This window comes from Lissotriton helveticus, chromosome 2_1, assembly GCF_964261635.1.
Source record: "Lissotriton helveticus chromosome 2_1, aLisHel1.1, whole genome shotgun sequence".
Classification (NCBI taxonomy): Eukaryota; Metazoa; Chordata; class Amphibia; order Caudata; family Salamandridae; genus Lissotriton; species Lissotriton helveticus.
The window spans coordinates 949,320,861-949,347,387 of NC_136059.1; the positions used below are offsets into that span (position 1 = coordinate 949,320,861).

At 44.0% G+C, this 26,527-nt stretch overlaps 1 protein-coding gene across 3 annotated transcripts in view; it reads right to left on the bottom strand.

Moving 5' to 3' along the window:
* Positions 1-26,527, bottom strand: part of AOPEP (aminopeptidase O (putative)) — a 1,755,563-nt gene that overhangs the window by 1,033,965 nt on the left and 695,071 nt on the right. For all 3 annotated transcript variants that reach the window (XM_078675698.1, XM_078675697.1, XM_078675699.1), the window contains exon 6: positions 1,179-1,368. In XM_078675698.1, coding sequence (XP_078531824.1) covers positions 1,179-1,368 — 190 coding nt within the window. The remainder of the gene's footprint in view (positions 1-1,178; positions 1,369-26,527) is intronic.

The window sequence follows — 26,527 nt, forward strand, 5'->3', positions numbered from 1 at the left end:
TGTTTTGTTTGCAAATGAAATACAAGTAGATAAAAACAATCAGCACAAAATCAATTAGAGAAGCGAATTCAAATTGGCCTAGCAATATTTGACTTGACAACTATTTCTAATAAATCATAAGCAACCGATCTCTTAATGAGAATATGTATTGCTCCAGAATGAACATTTTTCTTAGAAATAGAAGATGAGGTCAAGAAGCAGGCAGGCCAAAAACAAACATCAGTGACAGACAGGGGGGGTGGTTCATCTTCCCTTCTTATGTCCATCATGAAAAACAAAATCCCTTTGCTCCTGTGCCACAACCTGGTGAAATACTCCAAGAGCCTGGCTTTTACCATTGCCATGGGCCAGGGCTTGAAAGCTAGAGTTTCATGATCAAAGCCTTTAAAAGCTCAGGTACATAAGGAAGATGCTGGATCTTGCCTGTGACCAAAGACAGGACAAATCCGAACCTAAAGTGTACGTGAACTTGTGGATGACGCATGGAATGACTCAGACCTTCCATCCCAGCTTGGATGCATTACTGCAACGGTAACTCCTTCTGTGTGGAAAAAATATGTAACGGGACTAAATTAGTTTAAGCTACTATATGGATGTTAAGTTAATAATCAATTAACTTCCATGTGTAATGCAATGTAAATCGCAATAACAATTACACTAGAAATAATGTTTCTCTAAAGTACTAGCAAAGTACAGTTGAACCAACTAAGATCCAAAGCCAATGGAACTGACACGGCTCATGAGATACATCCGGAAGAGACAGCACTAAAAACAACTCTGCATCACACATTTGTCCACCAGGTCACAATGACTTATCACGCCTTTCAAAACGCAACTGCTGGGAAAACACAACAGAACACCATTCTTTTCATAGCAGACATTGCCTTTCCATGGAGAGGCCCATGGTTGACCCTAGATTGGTAAACCCACAACACAGCAACAAGCATCTGCATGGAAAAGTATGAAGTGGGCCAAGTAACTATCAAACTCATGCTGTATAAAAAATATGTAACATTATTACTTCCATGTTCCTTCATTGTCCTACTAAGAGGTTCAGAATACATTTCAAAGACTGTCCATAAGGTGGTGCTGTTCAGGAGTATTATTTTGGAAAGTGTCAGATACAAGAGCATATTCTCAGACAATTAGGTACAAAGAAGTTGTTAACTCTTTCTTACCTTTTGCACTTTCACCCAAAATGCATCTTCCAAATGTGTGGCAAAACCTTCACTGAGCCATTCTTCAGTCCAATCACGAGCACCAATAGCCAACCCAAACCAGGCATGCGCAATTTCATGGCACACACGTGTGCCACACATATTCCCTCTTCCAGATAATAAACTCTGAGACAGGAAGATGATGTGTGGGCTGTTGGGTAGATAAGAATAAGACAAACTGTAAATGTCCCGGTGCAACATAAGAAGGTTCTCCCACATATACAGACACTCTGTATATATTGCTTACATTCCCTAAGAATCTAAAAAGAACACAAGTATTAAAAGGACTTTACAAAAAAGCAGCTCGAAATCTCCAAAGCATTTGAAAGGGTCACATCATTGCTGATAAATGCAGAGAACTTTAAAACAGACTGCTCAGAGATAAAGAAATTATAATGGGTAACCATCAATAACATTATCCACCAAGCTGCTCCCACTACACCCTAATTATTAAGAGAAAACGAGCAACATTTGAGTTCTCTAGAGCTGCTGGAGAGTGGTGGCCACAATGTGGTGATGAAATTCACTGATTTTAATCAAGCAACAGGAGCACCCCAGATACAGCAGGCGGGCTCTTAAAACACTAGAGAGAGCCGAGGGCCAGAAACCTCCAAGCTGGAGGAACAGTAAGTAGAAAAATAAGATAAACTAAAGAAAAATAGAAAGGTCCTTACGGTCAACCCAAGAACAAAAAGACACAGGATCACATCAAAATAACCAGGTACTAGTGTAGGAGACAGAAGCATTCCACTGTCAATATAATTGCTTGTGTAATGGAGTTGACCCAGCTACCATCCACCGTCAATCATCACGACTCAATGTCTTTTCCTAAAGTCCTCTTTTCCTTTTAACGTGTGTCTAGCTCTGAGCTGCATTATGCTAGGAAAGGGAAAAAAGAAAGGGAGTCCTTTACACTGCAAAACACACTTGTGTTCTAAAAGTACTTGGTTACCATTTTAGATTGGAAAACTCTTGCAGTGAAAGAGAATTGGTTCCCAAGACGCTTTGTGAAAGAACAGGACTGCCTGTTCTTAATGCTGTTGTTTGTTGATAATCTTCTGCCTAGTCCTTTAACCAGTAACATATAGAGTATCTGTCAGCTTTGCCAGAACCACAGAATTCTGTTCCTCCATTCCATGTTCCTGGCTATGAGCCTATGTTGTAGATAAAACAATATGGGATCAGAGCAGTTGTTGCAAAGCACTTCAAAGATGCACTGGATAAGTGCAAGGGGTCAGGACGTGCAGAGGATTGCAGCAGGATTGCCTCAAGAAATCATGGAAGCACAGTAGGAGAGACAAGTCCATAACTAGAACATTGATACTTAGGGCCTGATTATGAGTTTGGCGGCGTGGGAGCGGGCTGCCACGCCAGCACCTCGCTCCCATACTGCCATATTCCACTCTGGCTGCCCACCAAAATAGGAGTTGTCTCCTTGTTTGGGGGGCGGTGTTTTGGCGGTCCCAGGTGGTGAGCCTTAGAAAGGTACCGTAATGGGAACACCAAAGCCCATTCCTGCACGGCATGGACTATGAAGTCCATGCCATGCAGGAACAGAGGGTGCGGGCATACAGGGGGGCAAACATGTGCGGGTCTCCTTGCTGCCACGGTTTTCATGGTGGGCTCACCGCCAGAAAAACTGTGGCAGTGAGGAAACTCTTAATATGCTCGGAGGTGGTGCAGCGGCACCAAAGCATATTAGGGCATCATACCGCTGCACCAACGCCGCGGGATCCATGATTCCCAGTGGTGGAGGTGGGCTTGTGGTGGTGGGACCGCCGCACCCGTAATTCCTGCCAAAGCCCCAAAGTAAGAAGTCAAAGACAAAACATTAGAAATAGATTTGGATAATTATTTTACACACAAATTCTTTTCATGGAGTTTTCCAAAAGATTTATTGTTATAGCAAATTTCAAAAACGTTTCATAGTGATAACATTTTCCAGAATATTTCTTGTTTGCATAATGTGCAATTGTTTTCTACTTTACTTGTTCCTTATGGTATCACAGTTTGATAGCTATTGAACAAAACATTTCTTGTTTACAAGGAGACCAATTCTTATTTTCACCATTAGTTATAATAGTCTCCTGAAAGTTGTAGCAGCCAATATTTGTTTCACCTACTGTGTCCTGATAGGCTAGGGCTTTATCAAGGATTAAAACCTGGGATGCATCCTTTACAGTAAGAAGTTTGTTAGCGGTCTGGTTACACAGGCTTGGAGCAGTCTGCTTGGTTCCACATGCTCTGCTCTAGCTGTGCTCGTATTCCCTGATCTGTTGTGACCCTGTGGTCATCTCAACAGGGAAGTTATGTGATTGATATAGATGATGCATGTACTTTACAAGGGACCGGTAGTGCATCAGGAGACTGCAAACATGCATGCCTCTGTATGACTGTGTGAGAACTATAAGTAAGGAGGGACAGAATCCATAAAATGCATGCACCAGCCTATATGGACATGCATGTTGGTAGCAGGACTCCGAAAAGCAATGACAGGCAGGCCTTACCTTGGATCATATTAGAAGCGACAAATGCCTTTTGAGTAAAGTGTGAATTGCAAATCTCTTCCCCTTCATATTCAACTTCCTTATAAAAACAGGCATTGGAAAACCCAACAGGTTTCGCCTTTGCAAACTCTATTAGCTTTGTCAATATTTATTTTTGCATATTGCGCATTGCCATTTAAATGGGGGAACAAATTAAAGTACTGTGTTTCCTTTGATAAGGAAGAACATTGTTATAAAGACAAAACACTGAATATTGAAGAGGTGTCTTTATTAGCTCCTTCACCACCAACAGGTTCCAGTCAGCTTAAGTCAGCTGTGAAATCTTCGTTCAACAGACAAGAGAATATTCCTAAGGATTGGAGAGGGGAGGGAGAGGCAGAGGCCGGAACAAACTAAATGGATTACAACACACCTCCCTAAAAAAGGAAGCGAAAAACAATAGGCAGAAAGATGAAGATGGGGTAGAGGAGAAGGTAAGAAAACAGCATATAAAGAATAACATTTCAGTAAATTCAATTGCGACGAAGAATATGCGGCAGTAAACAATAGTAAAAATGTCCTGGACATTAACAAACAATCTAGTCTTCGTGCTATGCAGGCTGAACATTGTTTCTCGATGACCAACGCGGACAATCAGTAGACCTTCCCTGCTGCAAGTGCATGGTCCTGGAATCACTTAGGAATAGCTGGGGGTCCTTGCATTTTACCACTTTGTCCATACCACAAGTTTGCCCATTTTCCAACTGGACCACATTACTTCCCACACTTACTATTTTGAGAAGTACAGAGAACCGGGAGTACATCTTCCTCCTTGCTTTGGGAAAGTCGATTCGCACCCATTCACCTTGTTTGAAACCTGTGTTTCGACACATTTGGTGTTGTCATATCTGGTTTTGTAATTGTTCTGGTGCCGGTCTATTCTCTCAGCAATTTTGAATCTGTTTATATGACACGTGGTGTCTTTGCATTGCCACTCCTTAGTGAGGTTGGTCTTAGGCTTCCTACCTTTTAATGATATGAAAGGTGGCACATCTGTGACATTGTTGGGTGTAGTGTGGTTGGCCCATAGTGTTTTTTGTTAAGCATGTTTTGGCAGGTACGCTAGACATTTCTGCTCTTTGTAAACACTCCTTGATCACTCTGTTCATACGTTCCACTAGACCATTTGCTTGAGGGCAATACAGGTTTTTTTATGACAAATGTGAAGGTCAGCAAGGAAGTCCTTCATAAGATCTGAGGTTAATTGAACCCCATTGTTGGTCACCAGTGTGTCAGGTATGCCTTCTTCATAGAAAGTGTCTTTTAAGAACTGAAGGAGAGATTTGGTGTCTATTTGGTGTTCTTCCCAATGAGTGTGGTAGTCAATGAGGACCAAGATAAAACATTTATTAAAATGTTTGAGATTAAGAGAGCCTATGGTGTCCAATGCAAGTTTAGACAAGGTAGATCTGGGACTTTGACAGGGGACAAAGGTGCTTTCCTGACGGCAAGCGTTTTGTCACTTTTTGAATATTCATTACAACTTTTGACAGAGTCTTCCACCATGGCATCCATGCCTGACCACCAATATTCTTCTTTTACTTTGCTTTTGGTAAGGCTGCGACCTAAGTGTCCTACATGTGCCAAATCCACAGTCTTGCTCCTAATGTCCTTACGAGGTACGATTTTTTCTCCTCTGTAAATGGTACCTTCAACAATCATCCCAATCCTTCTTTTCCAGAACTGTTACTTACAAAACTATATCTCCTTCCTCCTCCTCCAGGGTGTCAGTACTCAAATCTAGGGGAGCTCTGGAAAGCAAATCTGCCACTACGTTCAATTTGCCTGGCACATAATCCACTCTAAAATTGTAACTTTCTAGCCCTAAAATCCATCTGGAGATCCTAGGTGTGGTCCTGTTAGAGCCTTTGGTAGTGGAAACATATGTGAGGGGTTTGTGGTCAGTCAAAACAGTGAAAGGGATGCCCCACAAAAAAATCAGAAGTGTCTGATAGCCCAGAAACAGGCTAGGGCTTCTTTCTCTACCACAGAAAAATGATGTTCAGCCCCCTTCAATGATCTTGAAGCAAAAGCAACCATTGCTCCTTATCCCCAACCCTTTGAGTAAGGGTTAATCCTAGTCCTCTGTTACTGGCATCCTTGGGCAAAAAAAATGTTGCTTTCATGGGATCAAACCAGCCTAAAAAAGGAGCATTGGTAATGCGAGACTTGATGGCCTGAAAAGCTGCCGGACAGTTTTCATCCCATACAAAGGAGTTTTTAGCTCTGAGTAAGTTCACTAAGGGTTTCACCAAAATGGCATAGTTTTGTATGAACTTGGAATAATACTCTGAGAGACCTAAGAATGACTTAAGCCCTTCAACATTAGTGGGAGCAACAATATTTAAGATGACATCCATCAAATTCATTTTAGGCTTGATGCCATCCCGGGAAATAGTGTGTCCTAAATATTCCACTGAGCTTACACCAATTTGGCATTTCTCTTTTTTGAGTGCAAGGCCTGCTTTGTGTAGTTTGTGTAGGACTTGTTTAAGCATGTCATTGTGCTCTCTCATGTCTTTCCTGTGTACGAGAATATCATCTTGGAAGCACAAAGTGCCAGGGACATCCTTGAGTATACACTGCATAATCCTTCAGAAGGCGGCAGCGGCTGATGCCAAACCAAGGGCATACGTCAATATTGAAATGCGCCTAGGAGCGTGATAAATGAAGTGAGGTGAGAAGACTGAGTAAAATTCCACTTGATGGTACGCCAAGGATAAACCGAGAACGCAGAAATAACTGGCGTCCTTGATTAGGATTAAAATTTTGTGGATCCTCGGAAGCGGGTGTCTGTCCTGTGGAAAAGTAAATTTTGCCATGTTCTGTGTCCCTACGCGTCCTCCATCATATGTTATCTGTGCATGATTAATATGCATATGTATTCCCTATGTTCGATTAAAGACGCAATTACAGTTGTGTCCACCTCTAGTATGTCAGTTTCCAGTTCTCGTGAATACTACGAATATCAGGCCTATGTAAAGTTACGTTGCCACGTTTCTCAGTGTACACGTTATTCCATTGTAAAGTCCCCGTTTCTAGGCCTCAAAAGGGCCTGGACACCAGATTCAGCTCCTGTCTCCTGAAGCCTCGCTGAGGAGCGATACAGCCCCCACCTGTATCCTCGACCCTTCACTTACTTCCTGCCTCACAGTGCCCGGCTCAGCCTGGCTCTGCCTCTGAGTCTGCCAAGAGTATGTTATGATTCTAGTTATCAGTTCAGTCCTCCTTCTCTGCATTCCTAAAGCTACTGAATCGCATCAATAGTTTCCGTCATTGTCTAGCCTTTACGTCTCCATGTAAGAGAAATACTGCATTTAATGGTCATTTAATATTCTTCATCACGCACTACATGTAGAATAATGCATGCTCCAGTCTTGGAGTCCGTTAGCCTCTCCCCTCCTGACTCTTAGTTTATATCAACATGTTCTCTAAACATCAGATACTAGATACTGCTTAGGTACATGTCGCCCTGACTCTCCAGACTTCAGTCTCTGCTCCTAGCACAGAGTTCGAAGCCCCCAGCTTCTCCTAGTAACACGTCATTGCCAGTTTGCGCGCACCATTAGGTCAGAGGTCCCGGCTCCTTAGGTAGCCCCCTCCATGTTTCCGCCCCATTCATGACATATTCTGTTACGTTTGTATCACATGTCTATGTATACGCCTCTGTTACACCTACTTTCACCCTTATCTTTCGCGACTGCTATTTACCACACCCACTGCTCCGCCTATCGTATGTATTGTAATGCAACTGTTTTAGTATATATGATCATGTCTTGTTATTAAATGTTACGCCGATCCCGATTCTGCCCCCGGCAGCGCTGCCATCCTATTCCTGTGCAGGTTGTCCTGTTCCTGTCCTTATGCTGTATTAAACCTGCAAAACTCCTACTACCTCGAATCTTGACTCTTATTTATTGAGCTATCTGTTATTCATTTATCCATTCAAAAATAGAGGTATTATTTATTTATTTACCACATAATGGCGCCCGAATAGGGACTTGCCCTTTCCCCACGCGTCGGTGAAGCCACGCCGGCCCCCTGACCCTCTGCAGTCGTGACGGAACTCTTCTGCGCACCGGCAGATATTTCTGCTTTAAGTATCCCTCAGGCCCACGGAGGAGACGGAGGAGGCGGTCCAGCATCCAGACGAGACGGTGGAGGAACGCGGCGAGTCCCGACCAGAGCCCAAGCCGAGAGTCCAAGGTCCGAGGTATCCGGAGGCCCACCCGTAACAGAAGTCCGAAGTTCGTCCGTCCGGCGTCGAAGCAGTCCAGTCCAGTCCGAGGCCTTCCGTTCTTGCTGCCCGGTGAGTACCGTTGCTGGGGTAGTATCTAGACAGGGTCAATCTAATTGACTCTGGTCTGTGGGTTGGTGGTACACAGACCCACAAACGAAGTGTCCACTTCGGTGGATGCGGGTCCTGACGTGTCTCTGTATGAGACCGGTAAGTTTCGTACTGTTTCAGCAGTGCATCTAGTTTCTGTTCTAGTCAGTTCTGTTCTCGAGAAAATTCATGTATTCTGTTTCCCGTATTCCAGGTAGTATTCTGTTCGAACTGTTATTCTGAATGTTATTCATGTATTTTAATGTCGTGGTATGAGTGTGAAGTAATTATCGTGTTTATTGTGTATTGTGTTGTGTCCAGATTATAGTTCAGTCATGCCGCTCTTTTCAAAACTGCGTCAGTTAAAAACCAGAAAAGGTCTGCTAGAAGCAGCAGTTCCTGTCCCGCCTAGGGACAGTCCAGGTCATTTTATGTATCAAAAGCATGGCATAAGTGCCATACTATATCTAGATTTATGGGTAGAGTATACCAAACAGTTAGAAGAAAAGTATAGATGGCCTGTATCAGGCACATGGGATGCCGAGTGCATCATGCGAGTAGAAGAAGCATTATGGAAAAAGAAAGCCAGACAGTCACAGAAAGATGCCATTGAGTTATGGCGCAAAGAATCTCATAAAAGAACTGAAAAAGAAATCAGAAAGTCAGAATTGAGTAGAGAATCCTTAGAACGAGCCCAAGAAAGGGAATTAATCGAGATAGGTGAACGAGTTAAAACAGAACAGTCAGACAGACAGAGGCATGCCCTCATCAAGGGTATGTATCCTCTTCTTGCCGAGGGCTTGCCAAAAGCAACCCCGGAGGCATCCAGTAATTTCCCGCCACCATTAGTTCCGCTCAAGCTACGTCACAAACCGACCGCAGCTGATATTTTCATTTCGTCCTATTTGGACGACACAGTCCCAGAATATGCAAATCCCGCTCCGCCAGTCCCTGTAAATCAGGCACTTCCCGTTCCTCCAGACACCGGAGTACCTGTTACGGTACCCCCGGTCCAGCCCGCCATACAAGTCCAGCCTACATTTCCATTTCCCACTCTGCCAGGACGAAGAGCATCAGTAGACGACTCTAGTTTAGGGGCCGCAGGGGGAGGTCCTCCTCAAACCCCGCCGCCACACAAGCGTTTAACGTTAGCCGAATTACATGCACAAGCATCACAGCGTACGCCCAGGTATCAGTCTGTTGCAGAAATAAGAAAAGCCCTTAATGAATGTGGCTATGATCCAGTCCCAGGCGAGGATAGTATGGTTTTATATTCATTACGCGTGAGAAAAGTGACCGAGTATCTAGTCACCCTACCAGATATGAAAGAAGATCTAGACAGAATATATCGTTTCATCCGTACAGGGAATGATCCAGAAAGTATTAGTGACGTCATGTGCCAAAGAAAAGTTGAAGTCCAGCTCATGATATTAAAGTTTCTGATTAATTGTCTAGTAAGAGAACAAGATTCCCCGACTAAAGATCAGGCCGAAATGAAAATCCTGACAAGGTGGAGTGATAATATAGCCGAGGGTAAGCACAAGACTATCAGTAGTATAGAGAGTATGTACAAGAAGATTCGTAAAGAAATAATAAGGGTACACGAACAACGTAAAGAAGCACAAGTAAGCGAGAAAGAAAATGACTCTTCTACAGAAGAGGTAGAGAACGAGAATCCCGACAGAATAGCGTATGTAGGAAAATCTAGATTTCCAGATCGCCATTCACGTCTAGAACACAAGTCAATTTTTCATCATCCAGCACCAGAACAAGGTTCTCTAGAACAAGTATTTCAAGCTACCGATCACATTCTGAAATCACGAATCGGTTATAGTGAGTTAAGTACTATGCATGAACAAGAACTAGTCCGATCAGCAGTCCGATGGAATACTGATTCTACCACTTTTCCAGACGAAATAGTGGCACAAATGTTTCTGAAATTGCCCCCAGCCGAGCAGCGACTGGTGGGTATGTATATGATCCAGCACCTCATTACATTGTATGAGGGTCAACATTCTGATCCAGGTCCGTTACACGATGTCCTGAACGAGTTACTCCAGTATAGATGGAAAGGTTTAGGTACCGATTTAATTAGTGTCATTTTAGAACAGCGCCACAAATACAGAACGTTTCTGAACCCGCATTTTGTTCATGTCTCACCCCCAGAAAGTAAACCCTTTTACATAGACAGACAGAATCCGTTACGAGAAGTGCATCCAGTTAAGACAGACGGTGGTGAAATGCAACGAGTGTTTGTTTACACCCCTATCACAAAGATGGAACTCTTAGAGATGAAAAAGTTAATTCCCTGTCATGATCAAGATCCAGCAGGGTTCCACCGAGAATTAAAAGACATGCTCCGTATGGGAGAATACACGTATCCAGATATCATTAAAATGTTAAAAGTCTTGTTGCCCGCAGGGGTATATGAGAAATTCAAAGAAAAAGAATGGGAGGTGGGAGAGAAAAAGATCGATTGGACAGTCCTAGAAGCTGAAGATAAGGCACGAGTACCAGGTACCGGTCTTGGAGATAAATGTAAAGAATTACCAGAATTATTAATACAAGTTTTGCCTAGGTTATTGACAACTAGAAAGGAAGACTGGGATGCAATCTCAGCATGTAAACAGAAACAAGACGAAGACACTAGTGATTATTATTCCAGATTTGAGAAATGTTTTACCATAAACAGTGGCCTCAAGACAAGTAGCGAGTCATACCCTCATCTTTTTGTTACTAAACTAGTCGAGAATTCAAGTCCACAAATTAAGAATCGAGTTTTGAAAGTCGAAAGTACCTGGCAAGCTAATACCCCGTCCCAAATGTTACAGATGCTTCAATATCACCAGAATAGAATCAGAGAAGAACAAGATCACGAGAGAAAATGTATGAAAGACACGAAAATGAAAGTACTAGTTGCACAATCTGTTCCTCAAGACAGTCAGAAAAGGGGTACAAATCAAGCCAGTCATCCTGCAGCTCCCGTTAAAGGAAACTGCAATTATTGTAAACAGCCAGGTCATTTTATAAACGAGTGTGCAGTTCTGAAACACAACATAGCTACCGGTAAGACTAAAGAAAGACCACGTCCGCCGAGACAAGAACAAGTTACACAGACTCCGCAGTCACAGAATGCACCACAGACAGTTACAGCACCGCAGCCTATCGCTGCAACACAGCATGTTACACAGCAGATGTACCAGTATGCGCAGTCTGAGTATCCAGAGTATCAGCCATATTCATGAAACAGCCTAGAGAGGGAGGTAGGCTTGCCTCTCATCGAGATACCTGTAGATCAAGAAGGTCCCTATGTTCATAGTCAAGTATTAGGGAAAGACAGAAAGTTTCTGATTGATACAGGGGCAAGTAGGACCACTATAAGTCACGCCGAAGTTCCAGGGGCTCCGCTCTCAGGCTCAAGAAATGTTTCCCTTGGATTTTCAGGAAAACCTATTGTAAATGAAATATCAAAGCCCGTTACTCTAGAAGTAGGTCCATTGTCCCGCACTACTGATCTGTTACTTACTAAGTCATGTCCAGAGAATCTATTAGGCATTAAAACACTGAAAGAGTTAGGTGCAGTTATATGCTGTTCCCCAGAGGGAATACGATTGTTCCTACGTGACTTCAAGGGTCACTATGTATTACGAGATTTTGATCCAAGATTGTCTAATGTTCCGCAGCATCTATGGGCGCAAGGTCCAACTGATGTTGGCTTTATGCAAATCACACCCCATCGTGTGACTCTCAAGCCAGGTGTAGTCCTGCCACGAATCAGACAGTACAGATTGCCACCTGAGGCTGTAGCAGCCTTATCCAAAATTATTGACGAGCTCATGGCTCAAGGAGTAGTTGTAGAAACTGACTCCAATGTATGTAATTCTCCGATCATTCCAGTCATGAAACGTACTGATCCAAATGCACCTCCAGTATATCGTTTAGTGATTGATCTCCGAGAACTTAATAAATGTATTATTCCCCAGTACCCAGTTGTCCCAGATATCTCTTCCCTATTGACAGCCATTGATTCTGAAGCCTCATTTTTTTCAGTTATAGACCTCAAGAACGCATTTTTCAGTGTCCCCATTCATCCAGACAGCCAGTTTCTTTTCGGTTTTTGTTTAAATGGAAGGAGCTATATGTTCACACGCGCTCCTCAAGGTTTCACAGAAAGTCCTAGTATTTACAGTCAAGCACTTAAGAGACAACTGGACAACATTCACATGCCAACTGACACTGCCCTGCTCCAGTATGTCGATGATCTACTGATCACAGCCCGTTCTGAACGTGCTTGCGAGCGAGCATCCCTTACAGTCTTGTATTTTCTAGCCGAGATGGGACACAAGGTGTCCCCTTCTAAGCTTCAATTCTGTGTCCAGCAAGTGGTCTACTTAGGACACTTACTGTCCAAGAGGGGTAGGCAGTTGACACCAGACCGAATCCAGTTAATAGCGAGTCTTCCTCAGCCCAAGACCCAGAAGGAGGTACGTGCTTTTATTGGCCTCACTTCTTACTGCAGACAATGGATTCCTCAGTATGCATTTCTAGCCAAGCCACTGATACAGTTAACGACACAGGAGGCAGCCGTGTCGACTGTCCTCCCTTGGACATCTGAACATACACTTAGTTTCAATGAGTTAAAGAAAGCCCTATGTCAAGCTCCAGTTCTAGCAACACCGAACTACAGTAAGCCTTTTACACTTTTCGTCACTGAACGTGAAGGTACAGCATTATCAGTTCTCACACAAGATCAAGCAGGACAGTACAAGCCCTGTGCTTATTTTTCGAGCACATTAGATCCTGTAGCCCAGGCTCTGCCTGCGTGCCTCAAGTCAGTTGCAGCCACAGCACTAGCTATCAGACAAAGTGATTCCATAGTATTAGGACATTCCTTGACAGTACAAGTCCCACACTCCGTGGAAGTTCTTTTAAACCGAACACAAACTCAGCACTTGACAATTGCACGTTTAACAGGTTATGAATTGACACTGTTCCAGCCACACATAGAAATCAGACGCTGCAACGTTTTAAATCCTGCTACACTGTTACCATCAGTTACTTCGAATTCTGCCACACACGACTGTGTGGAAGTAGTTAACACCATGACAAAGCCAAGACAAGATCTGACAGATATTCCATTACCAGATCCCGACCTGACACTTTATGTGGATGGTTCATGCATGAGAACTAGTACAGGAGAACTAGTAGCCGCGTATGCAGTGACTACTGACACTGAAGTTATTGAAACACACCGCATTGACACCCTGTCTGCTCAAGCAGCAGAGCTAGTTGCTCTGACTCAAGCCTGCATACACGCCAAGAACCTGAAAGTTAATGTTTACACAGATTCACGTTACGCATTTGGAGTTGTACACGACTTCGGAGTGCTCTGGCAGGAGAGAGGTTTCATGACTTCTCATGGAACCAAGATTCAGCATGGTCTCCTCATTCAAGCTCTGTTAGATGCCATACATTTACCGACATCCATTGCTATCATGAAGTGCAAAGCACATACGAAAGTTACTGACATTATTTCCCAGGGTAATGATCTAGCAGATCGCACAGCCAAGCTTACAGCTCAGACTCCAGACATTTCAGTTAATCCGACACAGACGCACACTCCAGATCTGACTACATGTATGACAGTTAAAGACCCTACTCAAGATGTCATAGATATCCAGTTACATGCTACTCCCGATGAAATCAAGAAATGGTCCGAACAAGGAGGGGTACAGACAGATCAGGGATGGGTAACGAAGGGAAGAGCCACATGGTTTCTCCCCGATTCTATGGTTCAAGTCATTATTAATACCGCACATAGTCCAGCACATTTAGGAGAAAAAGCTATGTTAGACAGTATCCAGAATATTTGGTTCAACAAGCATTTACGAGCTGCAGCCAAGCAGAAAGTCCGTACCTGTATGATATGTTGTCAGTTTAATCCAGGTAAAAGTGTCCCGGTGGAACAAGGTGGTTTCCAGCCCCCTGACCACCCTTTTGAAGTCCTCCAGATGGATTACATTCAGATGGAGCGATGTCGAGGTTTCAAGTATGTCCTTGTAGTTGTATGCGCTTTGTCCAGGTGGACGGAGGCATATCCAGTTCCAGACTACACAGCCGCGACCACTGCCAAGCAGTTGGTTCGTGAGTTCTTCCCCCGTTACGGACTCCCTAGGGTCGTATATTCTGACAACGGCCAGCCATTCTCATCTGAACTCATGAAGCATGTGTCCCTTTTGTTAGGGTACCAGTGGAAGTTCCATTGTGTACGCCATCCTGAAGCAGCCGGTCTTGTAGAGAGACATAATCAGACCCTGAAAATCCGAATTGCAAAAGTTTGTCAAGAGAAAGGTGTGGACTGGCTAATAGCTCTGCCAGTTGCTTTGTTCTATATGCGCATGGTCGCACATTCCAGATCAGGTCTGTCCCCGTATGAGGTCGTTTTCGGCCGCCCCCCTAACATGTGGGGTACTCCTAGACCCCGAAGTATTACCGATGTTTCAAGTAATATGCTGACAGATTACCTAGCTTCCTTGATGTCTGCCCTCAACTCTTGTCGTTCACAGGTTGCTGCCGCATTTCCAGACAATACCGAGGTGGCACCGCATGAAATCGTTCCCGGATCCATGGTCCTAGTGCGAAATTTCGATCGCTCAAGTCCGCTGGAGCCTCGCTGGAAGGAGCCCCGACAGGTCCTCCTGGCCACCCGTAAAGTTGGAGGGACGCAAAGGCTGGGTGCATCTTTCGCATATCAAAAGGTTTCATGGATTGAAACCAGTTTCAAAGAACATTTCCGAACATTTAAAAGACTGCCAAAGTACTATTCTTAAGGACTGTCCCGCAAAAGGCAATGATACTGCACCCTCCCTGTTAGAGAAAACTCCGCAACAGGAGTATAAACTCAAGTTAAGGTCTAGTAAAATAAGTCAGCCAGTTTGATTGTCTAAGTCCTCCCCTAGGTGAAACGGTTAGACCGGTTTCTGACATGTATAAAATAGACCCCCATAGTGAGAGAGTTAGTCAAAACTCAATCCGATGTATCGTTTTTCTATGTTTCATAATGGTTCGTGTGGAGCATGGTCCACGTTAACGTCATCCTCAACAGATATGTCTTTTCTTAACAGTACATGTTTCCCAGACAAGCAAGGTCTTCCCCACAGGACAGGGTTAGATCTAGAAAATGAAGTTTACAACTTAGGTAATTATTCTTCGAATTTCATGGTCCTGAATGTTCAGTCTGATTCCACTCCAGACTTACCTGTTATTTCAGTACTACCAGTCAAAGGCGAATTATGTGTTAGAAATAATGGTTCCGTACATGTAGGACATAGCGATTGTACTACTATTGTCAAATATAGTGACAGTGGGAAATCTATTTTCAAAGCTTCACGTCATTCTTATTTTATTTGTGGTCAAACTGCATATGTACGTCTGCCCCTCGATTGGGAGGGAACCTGTTACATTGCCTTCCTACTGCCACCTGTTTTCCTAGCCCCATCTGATTATCATAGAAACACACATCTAGTACACCTTAGACATAGAAGGGAGTCCCCCATTGTCGATTATACTGAAACTGCTCTAGAACAGTATACAGATTTCAATAGAGGTTTCTTTTTCTTTATAGGACCTATCCAGAATAGTAAGCTAATTCGTAGATTAACCAGAACCCTTGAAGCTGTAGTAAATGAGACTGCCTCTGCTCTAGGTAACTTAACCGAAGAGCAATCTGCTATGAGATTTGTCGTTTTACAGAATCGTCTCGTCCTTGACGTCATATTGGCCGATAGGGGCGGGGCCTGTAGAGTCATCGGATCTAGTTGCTGCATTTTCATTCCTAATAACGCGCCGTCTGTTTATTCAGCTATAACCAGACTCCATAAAATTGCCCATCTGTTACACCAAGATCCAGGCACCTGGACATGGCCCGGTTGGTTCTGGAATATAATTTCCGCTTGGGGATGGAAAGTCTTGTCCTTTCTAGGTATTGCAGTAGCGATCATATTCAGCTGCTGCCTCTGTATACAATGTGGCCCTGCGATTTGCGGCATTTGTGCTACCTCTTGTATTCCTAGTCCCAAGTCCCGTCCTAAAACCCGTTCCCAGAAAATTCGAGACGAGCAAATGATACTGTATGAAATGATAGATGGTATCATGAATATTGATGTTTCCTGAAGGAAACGTAGTGACAAGGAGGGAATGTGGAAAAGTAAATTTTGCCATGTTCTGTGTCCCTACGCGTCCTCCATCATATGTTATCTGTGCATGATTAATATGCATATGTATTCCCTATGTTCGATTAAAGACGCAATTACAGTTGTGTCCACCTCTAGTATGTCAGTTTCCAGTTCTCGTGAATACTACGAATATCAGGCCTATGTAAAGTTACGTTGCCACGTTTCTCAGTGTACACGTTATTCCATTGTAAAGTCCCCGTTTCTAGGCCTCAAAAGGGCCTGGACACCAGATTCAGCTCCTGTCTCCTGAAGCCTCGCTGAGGAGCGATACAGCCCCCACCTGTATCCTCGACCCTTCACTTACTTCCTGCCTCACAGTGCCCGGCTCAGCCTGGCTCTGCCTCTGAGTCTGCCAAGAGTATGTTATGATTCTAGTTATCAGTTCAGTCCTCCTTCTCTGCATTCCTAAAGCTACTGAATCGCATCAATAGTTTCCGTCATTGTCTAGCCTTTACGTCTCCATGTAAGAGAAATACTGCATTTAATGGTCATTTAATATTCTTCATCACGCACTACATGTAGAATAATGCATGCTCCAGTCTTGGAGTCCGTTAGCCTCTCCCCTCCTGACTCTTAGTTTATATCAACATGTTCTCTAAACATCAGATACTAGATACTGCTTAGGTACATGTCGCCCTGACTCTCCAGACTTCAGTCTCTGCTCCTAGCACAGAGTTCGAAGCCCCCAGCTTCTCCTAGTAACACGTCATTGCCAGTTTGCGCGCACCATTAGGTCAGAGGTCCCGGCTCCTTAGGTAGCCCCCTCCATGTTTCCGCCCCATTCATGACATATTCTGTTACGTTTGTATCACATGTCTATGTATACGCCTCTGTTACACCTACTTTCACCCTTATCTTTCGCGACTGCTATTTACCACACCCACTGCTCCGCCTATCGTATGTATTGTAATGCAACTGTTTTAGTATATATGATCATGTCTTGTTATTAAATGTTACGCCGATCCCGATTCTGCCCCCGGCAGCGCTGCCATCCTATTCCTGTGCAGGTTGTCTGTTCCTGTCCTTATGCTGTATTAAACCTGCAAAACTCCTACTACCTCGAATCTTGACTCTTATTTATTGAGCTATCTGTTATTCATTTATCCATTCAAAAATAGAGGTATTATTTATTTATTTACCAGGTATGCCTTCTTCATAGAAAGTGTCTTTTAAGAACTGAAGGAGAGATTTGGTGTCTATTTGGTGTTCTTCCCAATGAGTGTGGTAGTCAATGAGGACCAAGATAAAACATTTATTAAAATGTTTGAGATTAAGAGAGCCTATGGTGTCCAATGCAAGTTTAGACAAGGTAGATCTGGGACTTTGACAGGGGACAAAGGTGCTTTCCTGACGGCAAGCGTTTTGTCACTTTTTGAATATTCATTACAACTTTTGACAGAGTCTTCCACCATGGCATCCATGCCTGACCACCAATATTCTTCTTTTACTTTGCTTTTGGTAAGGCTGCGACCTAAGTGTCCTACATGTGCCAAATCCACAGTCTTGCTCCTAATGTCCTTACGAGGTACGATTTTTTCTCCTCTGTAAATGGTACCTTCAACAATCATCCCAATCCTTCTTTTCCAGAACTGTTACTTCCAAAACTATATCTCCTTCCTCCTCCTCCAGGGTGTCAGTACTCAAATCTAGGGGAGCTCTGGAAAGCAAATCTGCCACTACGTTCAATTTGCCTGGCACATAATCCACTCTAAAATTGTAACTTTCTAGCCCTAAAATCCATCTGGAGATCCTAGGTGTGGTCCTGTTAGAGCCTTTGGTAGTGGAAACATATGTGAGGGGTTTGTGGTCAGTCAAAACAGTGAAAGGGATGCCCCACAAAAAAATCAGAAGTGTCTGATAGCCCAGAAACAGGCTAGGGCTTCTTTCTCTACCACAGAAAAATGATGTTCAGCCCCCTGTGGAAAAGTAAATTTTGCCATGTTCTGTGTCCCTACGCCTCATCCATCATATGTTATGTGTGCATGACCAATATGCATATGTTATTCCCCATGTCCGATTAATGACGCAATTACAGTTGTGTCCACCTCTGGTATGTCATTTTCCAGTCCTCGTGAATACTACGAATATCAGGCCTAGGTAAAGTTATGTTGCCACGTTTCTCAGTGTGCACGTTATTCATTATAAAGTTCCCGTTTCTAGGCCTCAACAGGGCCCGGACCCTGGATTCAGCTCCTGTCTCCTGAAAGCCTCGCTGAGGAGCGATACAGCCCCCACCTGTATCCTCGACCCTTCACTTACTTCCTGCCTCGCAGTGCCCGGTGCAGCTTGGCTCTGCCTCTGAGTCTGCCAAGAGTATGTTATAGTTCCAGCTATCAGTTCAGTCCTCCTCTTCTGCATTCCTAAAGCTACTGAACTGCATCAATAGTTTCCGTCATTATCTAGCCTTCTCGTCTCCATGTTAGAGAAATACTGTATTTAATGGTCATTTAATATTCTTCATCACGCACTACATGTAGAATAATGCATGGTCCAGTCTTAGAATCAAGTTAGCTTTTCCCCTCATGACTTCTAGTTTATATCAACATGTTCCCTAAACATCAGATACCAGATAGGGTTTAGGTACATGTCGCTCCGACCCTCCAGACTCAAGTCTCTGCTCCTAGCACAGAGTTCATAGCCCCCAGCTTCTCCTAGTAACACGTCATTGCCAGTTTACGCGCACCATTAGGTTAGAGGTCTCGGCTCCTTAGGTAGCCCCCTCCTATGTTTCCGCCCATTCATGACATATTCTGTTACGTTTGCATCACATGTCTATGTATACTCCCAGTTACACCTACTTTTACTGTTATCTCTCGCGACTGCTACGCGTCACGCCTTCTGCTCCACCCACTGTTACGCCTACTGCAATGTAATGCTATGTGTTTGCGCTATGTATATAAGTTGATGTATTGTTATTAAAAGTTAGCGCGCTCATCCCAGATCAAGCCCCGGCAGCTGCTGGGCCCCAGTTGTCCTGCTGGGCCCTGTCACCCCTGTTCCTATGCAGGTTGTCCTGATCCTGTCCTTATGCTGTAATAAACCTGCAGAAACTCCTACTACCTCGAATCTTGACTCTTATTTTATTGAGCTATCTGTTATTCATTCATTCATCCAAAAATAGATCCGGTATTATTTATTTATATACCACATAATGGCGCCCGAACAGGGACTTGCCCTTTCCCCACGCGTCGGTGAAGCCACGCCGACCCCCTGACCCTCTGCAGCCGTGACGGAACCATACCGGTCACGTGCAGATATTTCTGCTTCAAGTATCCCTCAGGCCCACGGAGGAGACGGAGGAGGTGGTCCAGCATCCGAACGAGACGGTGGAGGAACGCGGCGAGTCCCGACCAGAGCCCAAGCCGAGAGTTCAAGGTCCGAGGTATCCGGAGGCCCACCCGTAACTGAAGTCCGAAGTCCGAAGTTCGTCGTCCGTCGTCCAGTCCCGTCCGAGGCTTTCCGTTCCGTGCTGCCCGGTGAGTACCATTGCTGGGGTAGTATCTAGACAGGACCAATCTAAATTGACTCCTGGTCCGTGGGTTGGTGGTGCCCAGACTCACAAACGAAGTGTTCACCTAGGTGGATACGGGTCTTGATGCGTCCCTTTATGGGACCGGTATGTTCCGTACTGTTATAGCAGTGCATCCAGTAACTCTAGTCTGTTCCGTTCTCGAGAAAATTCTTGTATTTCTGTTCTCAGTATTTCAGGTAATATTCTGTTCGAACTGTTATTTATAATGTTCTTCATGTATTTTAATGTTGTGGTATGAGTGTGACGTGATTTCGTGTTTTCATTGTATATTGTATTGTGTCCAGATTACAGTTCAGTCATGCCTATATTTTCCAAGTAACGTCAGTTAAAAACTAGAAAGGGTCTGTTAGAGGAAGCGGTTCCTGTCCCGCCTAGGGACAGTCCAGGTCACTTTATGTATCAGAAACATGGCATAAGCGCCATAATGTATCTAGATTTATGGGTAGAGTATACCAAACAGTTAGAAGAAAAGTATAGATGGCCCGTATCGGGTACATGGGATGCCGAATGTATCATGCGAGTAGAAGAAGCATTATGGAAAAAGAAAGCCAGACAGTCACAGAAAGATGCCATCGAGTTATGGCGTAAGGAAGCTCATAGAAGAACCGAGAAAGAAGTCAGAAAGTCAGAGTTAAGTAGAGAATCCCAGGAACGAGCCCAAGAAAGAGAATTAATCGAGATAGGTGAACGAGTCAAAACCGAACAGTCAGACAGACAGAGGCATGCCCTTATTAAGGGTATGTATCCTCTTCTTGCCGAAGGTGTGCCAAAAGCGACCCCAGAGGCATCTAGTAATTTCCCGCCACCATTAGTTCCGACCAAGCTACGTCACAAACCGACCGCAGCTGATATTTTTATTTCGTCCTACTTGGACGACACAGTCCCAGAATATGCAAATCCTGTTCGCGCTCCGCCAGTCCCTGTAAATCAGGCACTTCCTGCTCCTCCAGACACCGGGGTGCCCTTAACAGCGCCCCCGGTCCAGTCCGCCATACAAGTCCAGCCCACGTTACAACTACCGACCCTGCCAGGACGAAGAATGTCAGTCGACGATTCTAGTCTAGGGGCCGCGGGAGGAGGTCTTCCTCAAACCCCGCCGCCACACAAGCGTTTAACATTACTCGAATTACATGCTCAAGCGTTACAGCGCACGCCCAAACATCAGTCTGTTACAGAAATCAGGCAAACCCTTAACGAATGTGTCTATGATCCAGTTCCAGGCGAATATAATATGGTTTTATATTCCTTACGTGTAAGGAGAGTGACCGAGTATCTAGTCACCTTGCCGAATATGAAAGAAGATCTAGACAGAATATATCGTTTCATCCGTACAGGGGATGATCCAGAAAGTATTGGCGAGATTATGTCTCAAAGGAAAGCCGAGATCCAGCTCATGATATTAAAGTTCCTGATCAATTGTCTAATAAGAGAACAAGATTACCCGTCTAAAGATCCCGCCGAAATGAGAATCCTGACAAGGTGGAGTGATAATATAGCCGAGGGTAAGCACAAGACCGTCGGTGCCATGGAGAGTATGTACAAGAAAATTCGTAAAGAAATAATAAGGTTACACGAACAACGTAAAGCAGCACAAGTAAGCGAGAAAGAAAGTATCTCTGATCCTGAAGAGGAAGAGAACGAGAATCCCGCCAGAATAGCGTATGTAGGAAAATCTAGATTTCCAGATCGTCATTTACGTCTAGAACACAAGTCTGTTTTTCATCATCCAGCACCAGAACAAGGTTCTCTAGAACAAGTATTTCAAGCTACCGATCACATTCTGAAATCACGAATCGGTTATAGTGAGTTAAGTACCATGCATGAACAAGAACTAGCCCGATCAGCAGTCCGATGGATTACTGATTCTACCACTTTTCCAGACGAAATAGTGGCACAAATGTTCCTGAAACTGCCCCCAGCCGAGCAACGACTGGTGGGTATGTATATGATCCAACACCTCATTACTCTGTATGAGGGTCAACATTCTGATCCAGGCCCGTTACATGATATCCTGAACGAGTTACTCCAGTATAAATGGAGAGGTCTAGGTACCGATTTAGTTAGTGTCATCCTAGAACAGCGCCACAAATATAGAACGTTTCTGAACCCGCATTTTGTTCATGTCTCACCCCCAGAAAGTAAATCATTCTACATAGACAGACAGAATCCGTTACGAGAAGTCCACCCAGTCCAAGGGGCGGGTGGCGTAATGCAACGAGTGTTTGTATACACTCCGATTTCAAAGATGGAACTTCTTGAAATGAAGAAATTAATTCCCTGTCATGACAAAGATCCAGCAGGGTTCCATAGAGAATTAAAAGACATGCTCCGTATGGGAGAATACACTTACCCAGATATCATTAAAATGTTAAAGGTCCTGTTACCCGCAGGGGTGTATGAAAAGCTAAAGGAAAAAGAATGGGAGGTGGGAGAGAAAAAGATCGATTGGGCAGCTCTAGAAGCTGAAGACAAGGCACGAGTACCAGGTACCGGTCTTGGAGATAGATGTAAAGAATTACCAGAATTATTGATTCAAGTTTTACCCAGATTATTGACAACGAGAAAAGAAGACTGGGATGCAATCTCAGCCTGTAAACAGAAACAAGATGAAGATATTAGTGATTTTTATTCTAGATTTGAAAAATGTTTTAGTATTAACAGTGGTCTCAAGACAAGTAGTGAGTCATACCCTCATCTTTTTGTTACTAAATTAGTCGAGAATTCAAGCCCACAAATTAAAAATCGAGTTCTGAAAGTCGAAAGCACCTGGCAAGCAAATACTCCGTCCCAGATGCTCCAGATGCTCCAGTATCACCAGAATAGAATCAGGGAAGAGCAAGAACACGAGAGAAAACGTATGAAAGACACGAAAATGAAGGTGCTAGTTGCACAATCCGTTCCCCAAGACAGTCAGAAGAGGGGTCCGAATCAAGCCAGTCATCCTGCAGCTCCCGTTAAAGGGAACTGCAATTATTGTAAACAGCCAGGTCATTTTATAAACGAGTGTGCAGTTCTGAAACACAATATAGCTACTGGTAAGACTAAAGAAAGACCACGTCCGCCTAGACAAGAACAAGTTTCACAGATTCCTCAACCACAGAATGCACAACAGACAGTTCCCGCACCACAGCCCATTGCTGCAACACAGCACGTTACATCGCAGATGTACCAGTATGCACAGTCTGAGTATCCAGAGTACCAGCCATATTCATGAAACAGCCTAGAGAGGGAGGTAGGCTTGCCTCTCATCGAGATACCTGTAGATCAAGAAGGTCCCTATGTTCACAGTCAAGTATTAGGGAAAGACAGAAAGTTTTTGATCGATACAGGGGCAAGTAGGACCACAATTAGTCACGCCGAAGTTCCAGGGGCTCCGCTCTCGGGCTCAAGAAATGTTTCCCTTGGATTTTCAGGAAAGCCAATAGTTAATGAGATATCAAAGCCAGTCACTCTAGAAGTAGGTCCATTGTCCCGTACTACTGATCTGTTACTTACTAAGTCATGTCCAGAAAACCTATTAGGTATTAAGACACTGAAAGAATTAGGTGCAGTTATTTGCTGTTCCCCAGAGGGAATACGTCTGTTCCTACGTGACTTTAAGGGTCACTATGTATTACGAGATTTTGATTCGAGATTGTCTAAAGTTCCACAGCATTTATGGGCGCAAGGTCCAACTGATGTAGGTTACATGCAAATCACACCCTATCGTGTGACTCTCAAACCAGGTGTAGTGTTACCCCGAATCAGACAGTACAGATTGCCACCTGAGGCTGTAGCAGCCTTATCCAAAATTATTGACGAGCTCATGGCTCAAGGAGTAGTTGTAGAAACCGACTCCAATGTATGCAATTCTCCGATCATTCCAGTCATGAAACGTACTGATCCGAATGCACCCCCAGTATATCGATTAGTGATTGATTTACGAGAGCTTAATAAATGTATTATTCCTCAGTACCCAGTTGTCCCAGACATCTCTTCCCTGTTAACAGCCATTGATTCCGAAGCCATGTTTTTCACTGTCATTGACCTCAAGAATGCATTTTTCAGTGTTCCAATTCATCCAGATAGCCAGTTTCTTTTCGGATTTTGTTTAAATGGAAGGAGCTATATGTTTACACGCGCTCCTCAAGGTTTCACGGAAAGTCCTAGTATTTACAGTCAAGCACTCAAGAGACAACTAGACAACATTCACATGCCTACTGACACTGCCCTGCTCCAGTATGTCGATGATCTACTGATCACAGCCCGTTCTGAACGTGCTTGCGAGCGAGCATCACTTACAGTTTTGTATTTTCTAGCCGAGATGGGGCACAAGGTGTCACCTTCGAAGCTTCAATTCTGTGTCCAGCAAGTGGTATACTTAGGACACTTACTGTCCAAGAGGGGTAGGCAGTTGACACCCGACCGTATCCAGTTAATAGCGAGTCTTCCCCAGCCCAGAACCCAGAAGGAGGTACGTGCTTTTATCGGCCTTACTTCTTATTGTAGACAATGGATTCCCCAGTATGCATTTCTAGCCAAGCCATTAAATACAGTATTTCTCTAACATGGAGACGAGAAGGCTAGATAATGACGGAAACTATTGATGCAGTTCAGTAGCTTTAGGAATGCAGAAGAGGAGGACTGAACTGATAGCTGGAACTATAACATACTCTTGGCAGACTCAGAGGCAGAGCCAAGCTGCACCGGGCACTGCGAGGCAGGAAGTAAGTGAAGGGTCGAGGATACAGGTGGGGGCTGTATCGCTCCTCAGCGAGGCTTTCAGGAGACAGGAGCTGAATCCAGGGTCCGGGCCCTGTTGAGGCCTAGAAACGGGAACTTTATAATGAATAACGTGCACACTGAGAAACGTGGCAACATAACTTTACCTAGGCCTGATATTCGTAGTATTCACGAGGACTGGAAAATGACATACCAGAGGTGGACACAACTGTAATTGCGTCATTAATCGGACATGGGGAATAACATATGCATATTGGTCATGCACACATAACATATGATGGATGAGGCGTAGGGACACAGAACATGGCAAAATTTACTTTTCCACATTCCCTCCTTGTCACTACGTTTCCATCAGGAAACATCAATTTTCATGATACCATCTATCATTTCATACAGTACCATTTGCTCGTCTCGAATTGTCTTGGAACGGGATTTAGAACGGGGCTTGGGACTAGGAATACAAGAGGTAGCACAAATGCCGCAAATCGCAGGGCCACATTGTATACAGAGGCAGCAGCTGAATATGATCGCTACTGCAATACCTAGAAAGGACAGGACTTTCCATCCCCATGCGGAAATTATATTCCAGAACCAACCGGACCATGTCCAGGTGCCTGGATCTTGGTGTAACAGATGGGCAATTTTATGGAGTCTGGTTATAGCTGAATAAACAGACGGCGCGTTATTTGGAATGAAAATGCAGCAACTAGATCCGATGACTCTACAGGCCCCGCCCCTATCGGCCAGTATGACGTCAAGGACGAGACGATTTTGCAAAACGACAAATCTCATAGCAGATTGTTCTTCGGTTAGGTTACCTAGAGCAGAGGCAGTCTCATTTACTACAGCTTCAAGGGTTCTTGTTAACCTACGGATCAGTTTACTATTCTGGACAGGTCCTACAAAGAAGAAGAAACCTTTATTGAAATCTGTATACTGTTCTAGAGTAGTTTCAGTATAATCGACAATTGGGGACTCCCTTCTATGTCTAATGTGTACTAGATGAGTGTTTCTGTGATAATCAGATGGGGCTAGGAAAACAGGTGGCAGTAGGAAAGCAATGTAACAGGTTCCCTCCCAATCGAGGGGCAGACGGACATATGCAGTCTGACCACAAATAAAATAAGAATGACGTGAAGCTTTGAAAACAGATTTCCCACTGTCACTATACTGGATAACAGTAGTACATTCACTATGTCCTACATGTATGGAACCATAACTACGGACACATAATTCACCTTTGACTGGTAGTACTGAAATAGCAGGTAAGTCTGGAGTAGTATCAGACTGAACATTCAGGACCATAAAATTCGACGAATAATTACCTAAATTATAAACTTCATTTTCTAGATCTAAACCTGTTCTGTGGGGGAGGGTGTAGTCGTTTTTTTGGAGACCAGCAGGGTGTCCTTAACATCTACCACACTGTACATTGTTTCCATGTCTTATTGCCAAATAATGCCATGCTAGCAGAGTAGTAGATGTTAAGGACACCCTGCTGGTCTCCAAAAAAACGACTACACCCTCCCCCACAGAACAGGTTTAGATCTAGAAAATGAAGTTTATAATTTAGGTAATTATTCGTCGAATTTTATGGTCCTGAATGTTCAGTCTGATACTACTCCAGACTTACCTGCTATTTCAGTACTACCAGTCAAAGGTGAATTATGTGTCCGTAGTTATGGTTCCATACATGTAGGACATAGTGAATGTACTACTGTTATCCAGTATAGTGACAGTGGGAAATCTGTTTTCAAAGCTTCACGTCATTCTTATTTTATTTGTGGTCAGACTGCATATGTCCGTCTGCCCCTCGATTGGGAGGGAACCTGTTACATTGCTTTCCTACTGCCACCTGTTTTCCTAGCCCCATCTGATTATCACAGAAACACTCATCTAGTACACATTAGACATAGAAGGGAGTCCCCAATTGTCGATTATACTGAAAC